The following is a 9,414-nucleotide window of genomic DNA, read 5'->3' on the forward strand; positions in this document are numbered from 1 at the left end:
AGTAACAATTATAATTATAGAAAAAAATATATTGCAATTAACAAAGAGTACTTTTGTCTTTCTCTCTTAAAGTTATAGTATTCAATAAAATTTAATAATTATCTTAATAATTGTGCATAATTATAAAGAGACAATTAATTTGAGAAAGATTAAATACTTATTATTGAAATTAAAATGAATCTTTTTGTTACGTAGCTAATCTGAGATGGGTAGATTGAGTTGAAAAAAATTAGCCCAAACATCAATGGAAAGGGAGTCTCCAACTTGTTCATGTTCGGGAGTCTTTGTCCGAGTTATATGTTTTGAGAAATGGGGTGGTACCTATAAAAACACTGATACCTAAGTTAGCAAAGGGGGTAAGTAGGTTTAAGAGAGTATTGGAACTTTTAGATACTTGAGGAGTGTCAGTATATTTATAATGGTGATCCAATAATCACTGTTGGAATAGTTCTACTTCTAAAGGTAGATAACGTCCCTTTATCTTAGGACTGTTGAGATAGTGCTTCTGGAAGTGGATGAGAGATTTTAGAAGACAGTTTCTTATTTGAATAAGTGTTATCTGCCAGTTCATCTCGAGTCCAACCTCTTTAAAGAGGGGTTCATGTCGAACCCGACATTTCTCATGAGAGGTCGGTTAGGTGTTAAGGCCAACCTTTAAGTTGAGCATTTTTGACTTATTTAAACCTGGACCACAGTGTTAAAGCAGAGTATGAACACTTCTCAATTTCTTTTAATTGATTTTGTAAAGTATAATATTACATATATAAGATTTTTGTCACATATTTTCTTCTGATTCTACTTAAATTTTGTGTATCATAAAATTATACTCTACACAATCAATAATTGAAAAATAAAAATCATTTTTTAATTATGCAAATCTAACAACTAACCAACAAAAAAATTTGTTCAATTGCACGACCTACCATTATTCGAGTTGGAAGAGTATAGTTGCTTTTCCAACCTATATAAGCATGACTGACTCACAACTAGTCAATCCACTAACAATAGTCTATATATATGGGTCACTTCTCAATGGGGAAATATTTTTTTTTTAAATTTCGGCACACCATCTCAAATCATTAATCTTATATTATATAGGACGGACCATAATACAAAATTGATGGTTGAAATGCAGTGTTTATATATAAAAATAATAACAAACTTATAAAAATGAATTTAAATATAGAGACTATAACTCTCACCAACAATTTGTTTATGAACACTTATAATGAAAGATGTAATATAAAATAAGCAAAAAAAAAATTGACTAGATTTCTATAATGTTCCTTAGATTTAGGGCTTTTACTAATTATTAGTACTTAAGAATTAAGTTGAGCTCTAAACACTATAATAGTCTCTTATTATTTCTGACGCTAATTCAACAAATACAACAATGAGGTGACACTCCATTACTACACTGGATTAGGATGTCTTTATTCAATCTCTCTCTTTTTTTTTTAATTGTGTATATTTCTTCTAATAAAAACAAAATCTTATTTTAATACCTAATATTTGAATAAAATCCTAATTTCATTAATGTCGTATAAAATGTATTATCTTTGTCTCAAAATTTTTGTTTTGTCATAACTATTTTTTAAAATATCCTTTCATTTATATATATTTTTTAGATAATTAAAATAATTATATTGTGGTGTCCGTAATAATGACGGTAGTATTTTGATAATAAAAATGATAAAAGAATAAATAAGAAGTGAATAATAAAAAATAATTGTTTTCATAAACAAAATTAAAACTTAATTCAAATATTTATGAACTAAAAAATATTTTACCATTATTCTAAATTTGAAGAGCAAAAGAATGAGTTAATGCATCATTATCTTTGTTCAAAAGAAAAGAAACAGAAAGGCAAAGATAATAATAATCCACCTCATCCCACTTGGCCACTCCATTTGGCACTAGCACAGTTTCAGTGGTCTCAAATCAATGCCACCCAACTTTAAATGCTTCAATCACACACTACCCCACCTTCCTTTCTATCTCTTTCTACCCGACACACACACAATAACACGTAGAATCTAACACACCCACCGCTGAACTAGGTTGAATTATTCAACCAAAAGCAAAGCAGCCATAATATACTTGAGTTTCAAAGAGAGGCAAATAAAATATCTTAAATAGATGGCCAAGATGGCCTCATATTTTAAATTTTCGAACTTAAAACTGAAGACTACTATTGTACTAATGATTTAATTAGATTAATTAAAAACAATTAATCAACTGGCGCTAAGGAAATGGAATACAAAACAATCAATGCCTTCCTAATGTCCGTTACCTGCCTAGACAGCTGACTAGCACTAAAATTAAAATCCACTATATGTTACAAAAACCCGAACCGGGTTCACACACCGGTTCATTGACGTATACCTATTCTTCTTTCTTCTAGTCTATGCCTTTTTTCCTACTCTGAAAATTCAGCAGCTCGGAAGCATGAAGGCCCGGTCTGGACTGGGCTCCGGCCCAGACATCTCCTTCCTACGCCTCATCTCTAACACCTTACGGTGGCTATTTGAGTGAATATCACCTGAGAACGTCGGGCTGCATGCGGGCCTGTACTCCGGGAAAAGCCGGCCCGACTTGTACCGGACTCCGCAGGCGTTGCAGAGTGTTTTGGGGCCCATAGGGCCTGTTCTCCACTGCGGCGTTTTCTGAACTTGGCAATGACTGCACCGTCGCTGAAACTGGAGCCCACAGGCTTGCTCTTCGGGCTTTCTCTTCTGCTTCTTCGCCGGCGGCTTCCCATGCAAAACGAGAGGCGCCGCCGTCGAGGAAAGCACAGAGGAGGAGCACGAGGACGGCGAAGAGGGAGGCGAGAACAGGTTGCCAAAGGACCATAATAAGCGGCCGTTGGGCTTCCTTGTCCTCGTGGTCCTGGGCTTAACAGGGACTCCATGGGGAAGAGAAGTTACAGCTGAGCCCGTTTTAGGTTCAGGTTGAGCCCGGGCCCTTGTTTGTTCAGAACGTACAGGGTACAAGAGAGAGAGCTCCGGTATTGAATCATCCACAAAGTGAGAAACCCATTCCAGGTCCGCCAAATCATCGTCCTGTAAACAATAAACATGCGAGTTATGAATTAATTGAATTATTTAAATTTAATTATAACATGAGATAATTAAAAAAAATTAGCTAAGAAAAGAGGAGAAATTGTACACGGACTCACCGGAACGGACAATTCGCCGGCGAAAATGGAGTCGGAGTCTACGGCGGCGTTGGAGGAATTGGAGTTGGTGTCGTTTTCTGTACGGTCCTGTGAGGAACTTCCCGAGGTGCTGTCTTTTTCTTCGTCTTCTTCGTCTTCTTCTTCTTCGGAAACATCGATTCCTTTTCCTACAGAACCATGTTGGAATTCGGAGAAGTCAAGGAGGTCGTCGACGGAGAAATCTTCGCCAACGGCGGCGCCGTTGTTGACGGCGTTGAAGCACAAAAACTCGTCGCCGAGTGCAAGTGGTGGCTGGAAAATAAGCTCTCCCCTCAAGCTTGGTTTCAACGCTTTGGCCACCACAACTTCCATTATTACTACACACACAATAAGAAGAAAAACATGAAAACTTATTGCTAAATTTATGTTTTCTCCTTATGCAAGACACACGAAGGTTACACGCTATTTAAAATTTTTAATTAATTAATTATTTTTACCTGATAAATAAAAATAAAAAAGCGGTGGAAGACAAAGAGGGGAAACCGCACAAGAGTTTCGTTTAGTTTGGAAGCACTGAATTGAATGAATGGCTTGTTCGTGGGCGAAACAGGCGCTGAGGTATTGGTTTATCTTTATCTTCACTCTTTCTTCTACCAATTTCACAATTTAAATATGTCACTACAATTTTCTTTTCCTTTTTATTTCTTCTTTTTCTACTATGGCCTATGCACTCATGCTCATGCACCAAGTGCGTGACATTTGGTAGTACAAGCACTATGGTGGGGTCTTCACTATTATTGGAGTCTTTTATTTTTAATTTTGAATTTTAAAAAATCTTTTGGCATCGGAAGATACTCTATACTTTTATTTTTATAGATGTGTGATGATGGCTTTGTAAATTCAAAAACTTTGCGATGATTCTTATCTATTGACCAAACCCGAAGGAGAAAAGTCAGAAAGCAGGTCCGGTCCACTTCAACATTCCAACCAGTTACAAACAAAAACGTTAAAATCACATGCCGGTTTTGACTGTTATAAATCTTATCACCGGTGAGTTTTCCGTTGCAGGAGACGGACGGCTGAGATTGATTTACTGTGATGTGAGTTGCTTAATGCTTATTGATTAAGTCACACTATTATTATTATTACATGGCGCTAGCAGTTTTTCAAAAATTAGGATGACATAACGAACAACCCAAGAAAGAAACCGCCCTTGTTACGTTCGTGTAAGTAACCGCGTTTGAATTGAACAATTTAACGTTGGACTTTCTCAGTGTTTGAAATTTAGACACAAAAGCTTCTTCTTCTTTTTTTTATGGGAAAAAGAGAAATTCGGACACAAAAGTTTAGGGTATTGTTTAAGAGGGAGGGAAAGTAAAAAAATTATAGTAAAATGGTTAAAGGAGTGTTTGGGCGCGTTGATTGCGCCTCGTGATGTGGTTAGTTTTTGGATGATCCTTCCCGCTAATTTGTTTTGTTTAAAGTACAGTGGTGGTGACCACCTTAGCTCAGATACTGTTTTCTGTTTGGCGCGTGAGGAATTTGAAGGCTGGTTATATTATGAAAGGGTTTTGATTGGAAGCTCAACTTTCACGTCTGGAGCCATTTATTTATTTATAGTTTGGGTTAATTATTAATTTGAATAAATAGTTAAATTGGTATCTGAAAGATTATCTAATTATTAAATTAATTGATCCCAAAAAATTAAATTAATTAAAATTATTATCGAAAAATTTAAAATTAATCACGGTAGTTTCTTCGTCCATTTTATCACTAATGACATTAAATTTTGCTGACATGGCACCTTAGCTTGACAACCCAATCCGAATCGAAATCCTACAAAACCAAACTCAAACCCTACAAGAAATAGGATTTTCTTCTTCCCACATTTAACAACCTCTTCGTCTTCTACTTGAAGCTCCACTACGTTGCCGCCCTGCAAGGTGTTCCACGTCGTCATCAGTCCCCGCACGTTCCTCTACTACGATGCCGCCGGTCCTTACCCGCAGTTCCTTTCTGACATGAATAGGTAGTTGCTGCTTCGCTGAACATCTTCTGTCCAATGTCGCAGAGATCGCCATCGTTGCACCATCTAACTTCTGTCCATCCTCTTCCTCAGTCATCATCGCTGGCTTCTGGTGGAACGTGGTCTCTTCCTCCGCTGGAACTTACACCGATCTGCTCTGTTTGTGTCAATCTTCCTCTGTACTCTTAAATGGATGCCGTCAAGTTGGAACAAAGACCATTTCTAGATCTCCACCTTTTACCGGATAACAATGTGTGTGTTGTGTGCGCGTGTAACTGTGTGGGTTGGTTTTTGTTTTTTGATAATCTTGTTTGTTATTGCCAAATTCTTTCCCCAAAAAATATCATATTTATCTATATTCGCGCAACAATTAAAATCGAATCCAATCGAATCTTGCCAAATCAAGGGCACACCGCCATTAAGTTAATAAATTTACAAATTTGAGCGTTCATTGATGTTGAACAAAATCTTTGCTCACTAGAAAATTTACCATTTACAGGACTCAAGGATCAAGAACAGAAACAACAAGAACAACATGAAGCTTTCTTGTGATTTTTGAAAAGCACTGAAAAGAACTGTATATTATCATTCCTATTGTTGGGATCTGAATTGAAGTCTCTCAAAGGGTTTGATTGAAAATGAGAATCATTAAGTCATTGGATCACTGGAGAAGTTACTTCAAGTCTTACTCATCTTCTTTTGACATATTCGAGATAATTTACCATACGATCATGATGGCGGCTTCTGGTTGCCTCCAAAGAGTTCAGGCTGAGAAGGAACCATATTGCTAAAATGCTCTTCTCTTGCAAGCAAACAAGGTGCGTGGGTTGTGACAGTTGTGACAGAGTTGAGCTCTCTGTCCCTAGTGATGATGCATGCTGGTGGTGTTGCTTGTGGTGGTAGTGATGATGATGGTGCCTACAAGAGTGGTGATTTTCATCACAATCGGGATGGTGTTATTGAATTTGAAGCTGGGGCAAGCAAGGAAAGTAAGGTGAATAGTTTAAGGGATGATATTGATGATCATGGTGACATGGATGTGAATAAGATCCTTAGCAATTATAGATTTGGTGAAGCTGAGCCATTGACGGATGAAATGAAAAAACAATTAGATACAATATTGTTTGAATCATAGAGGCAGCAGCTGTTGAAACAGGCATGGAGGCTGAGACGCGTAGAGGAGAAGGAGAGTATGTGACCGGGTCTAGTTCTTGGGTTAGGCTCTGATTTTCTAATGGTTTGGGCAATTGGGCCCGTCTGTAGGCCTGAATCCTGACAAAAAAAGACTAACGTGCCACATCAGCAAAACTTAACATCGTTAGTGACAGAATGGACGGAGAAACTAACATGATTAATTTTAAATTTTTTGAAGACAATTTTGATTAATTTAATCTTTCGAAAATCAATTTAGAAATCAGATGATCTTTTAGGGACCAATTTGATTATTTACTCTTTTTAATTTGGTACTTAGAAAATTTCAATCGCTAATAAATTTTTTTAAAAGGTATTATATATTGACAAAATATTTCCTTCATAATTTGAACATACAACAAAAAAAATCAATAAATATTATATTTTTTTAAATAATAAATTTTTTTTTTATGTTTAACAAATGATTTATTCATTAGGTCAAATTTTTGTAGCAATATTTGAATAAATATTTAAAAAGTGTACACAAAAATTCGAAACAAAATTTGATCTCTATATTTTTTTATTTTTTTAAAAAAATATAATTATTCACAATATTTTTTTAAGAAATTCACTTGACAAAAAATTATTGAATTTTGAAGATAAAAATATCTTATCTTTTTAATAATAATTAAAAAAGTTTAAATTAAAATTCAATCTTTAAAATTATTTTCTAAAATATATATTCAATATCTATTTTTTGTTATATTTTTAAAAATTTAAAAAATTTATTATCGCTAACATTTTTAAAATTTATTTTATCAGTAATACAAACTTTTAAATATTATTTTAATAATATACTCTTTATAGTCCTTATGTTATGATTTATTATGCAAAAAAAAAAAAATCTTGATTTGCTCTGGAACTAGATATTGTTAATATATTATCACCAATATATAGAACGAATGAATAATATAATAATTTAGTGCCTATTTTTTATAATTTATAAATATAAATTCTATATAACTGATAAAATATTTAAAAAAGATGTGTTATCAATAATTAGTCAAATATTATTCGTCGACAAATCTTATATACAATATAAAATTGTGAAAAAAAAAACATGTGAATTCTAAGAATAAATTTTGATTTAGCATATATTTTAGGAAATTAAACTATTTATTTTTGTTTAATGACAATAATTAAAGGTCCAAGTGTTACAACTAATAAACAATTCAACAGTATAAAACCAAAATTAATAAACAATTTAGCACAAATCATCACTCTACAGATAGAGATAGTAACATTCAATTGTTGTCATTATAACTAAAATTTTTCTTTCTTTTTTTTTTCTTCTTTTAAATCAGCAGTGCAAAACATCGCTCTTAATATATAGTTGATATTTTCAATACCAAATACACTTTTATCATATTTAAAATAAGTTTCATCCAAGACATATAAACACAAGAGAATTAATTTACCATTTTTCCTTGTCTAAGAGTAACCAAAATTTTAATAAACCATATTATATGAATGTAACATCCAATAAAATGCTCACATATGAAACCTGTAAAATTCTAGGTTTTTGAAATTAGTAAAATAGCAATTACCTCTTATTGCAGCGCTAGCGCCGGAAGAAAGAAACGTTGCGTGACGGGGCTCCGCCACAAAGCAAGGAGCGACAATGCGTTGCGAGACTAGGACGCGAGGCAGAGAGCGGTATTGACTGGGGATTCATAGGTTGAACAGCAGCTACGGCGTGTGTTGAGGTGCAGTGATAGGAGGGGCCGTTGGGGGAGGGGGGAGGCCGGATAGAAGGATGCCTCTTCAACAGGCGCGATATGGCAACATGCAACAGAGGCAGCGGCGGCGCTCAGGCGACTGAGTGGAGCAAATCGAGACGGTTGCTGTTGGTTTGGCGGCGTTGACTACCCTTGACAGTGGCAACCATCAAAGACTGGTTCGGGTGAGCACGGGTCGGGTTGGTTCGGGTTTAAGGTGAAATTAAAACTGAACAAATTGAATTGTAATTGGTTCGGTTTGGTTCGAATTTGTGTTTTTTTATGTGTGTAACCGAAGCAAACCAAACCGATTAAAAACGGATTGGTTCGGTTCGGGTAATTGGGTACCCGATGAAATAGAAATTTATAGAAAAAATTTCTTAAAAATTCTGTAAGTACAATAAACATGTAACATTAATAGAAATAATTCAAACATGTTAAATACCAAATACATTAAAAACTAAACACATTAAAATCTAAATATATTAAACACTAAAGACATTAAAATCCAAACATATTAAAAGGTATAAATATATTTTAAATTTATATTTTTATTTAATTAATATATGGTCGGATCTACGGATTGGTTCGAATTTCGCACCCCTAAAATCGTTACCCGAACCAATTACTAAAGAGAGTTATTGGTTTGGTTCGGGTTGGACTCGATTACCCGTTGATTTCAGAATCAATTTAATTGGTTCGGTTCGAATTCGGACAGATAATTGGGTACCTGCGATACGTGCTCACCCTAATATATTGCTTTCTATTAAATACTTTTAGAAATATAAACGGATGACAATGAATAATAATAATAATAATAATAATAATAATAATAATAATAATAATAATAATAATAATAATAATAATAATAATAATAATAATAATAATAATAATATACATAAATTTCACTTTATATACATGACAAACTATGATCTGAACAAATATATTTATTTATTGGTTGATTTCAACAAGTTTAATGAGCAGAATTAAAGTAAATAGTATTATTTTAATATATATATTTTTTGTTTTAATCCTATATTTTGCTTAAATTTAAGGTAAAAAAGAAGAAGCCACTTTTTAGCTGGGGCCAAATGATTAACTGGAATTTAACCAAACACACCCCGCAAAGTCTATATTACGTATACTAAACGATTATGAATATTGATACTGTTTTTTGAATAGACTATTGCAGACTTTCATTTTGAAAACCTTTAACAAATGGATTAAATATATATGAATTGACATAATAATATATATTATAGTGTGTATGGTGTCCATAATTATGTTAGTTTTTTCTAAAATAAAAGAGCTCTGCATAATGA

At 33.8% G+C, this 9,414-nt stretch overlaps 1 protein-coding gene across 1 annotated transcript; it reads right to left on the reverse strand.

Annotated features, from left to right (window-relative positions):
* Positions 1 to 2,194: 2,194 nt before the first annotated feature.
* Positions 2,195 to 4,162, reverse strand: LOC112789147 (GATA transcription factor 5). Its single transcript, XM_025830917.3, has 3 exons — positions 3,655 to 4,162; positions 3,179 to 3,534; positions 2,195 to 3,062 (listed from the first exon to the last, which is right to left on the reverse strand). The coding sequence occupies exons 2-3, from the start codon at positions 3,527 to 3,529 to the stop codon at positions 2,433 to 2,435; spliced, it is 981 nt and encodes a 326-aa protein (XP_025686702.1). The 5' UTR covers positions 3,530 to 3,534; positions 3,655 to 4,162; the 3' UTR covers positions 2,195 to 2,432.
* Positions 4,163 to 9,414: the final 5,252 nt, after the last annotated feature.

Source organism: Arachis hypogaea, chromosome 3, assembly GCF_003086295.3.
Source record: "Arachis hypogaea cultivar Tifrunner chromosome 3, arahy.Tifrunner.gnm2.J5K5, whole genome shotgun sequence".
NCBI classification, from domain to species: Eukaryota; Viridiplantae; Streptophyta; class Magnoliopsida; order Fabales; family Fabaceae; genus Arachis; species Arachis hypogaea.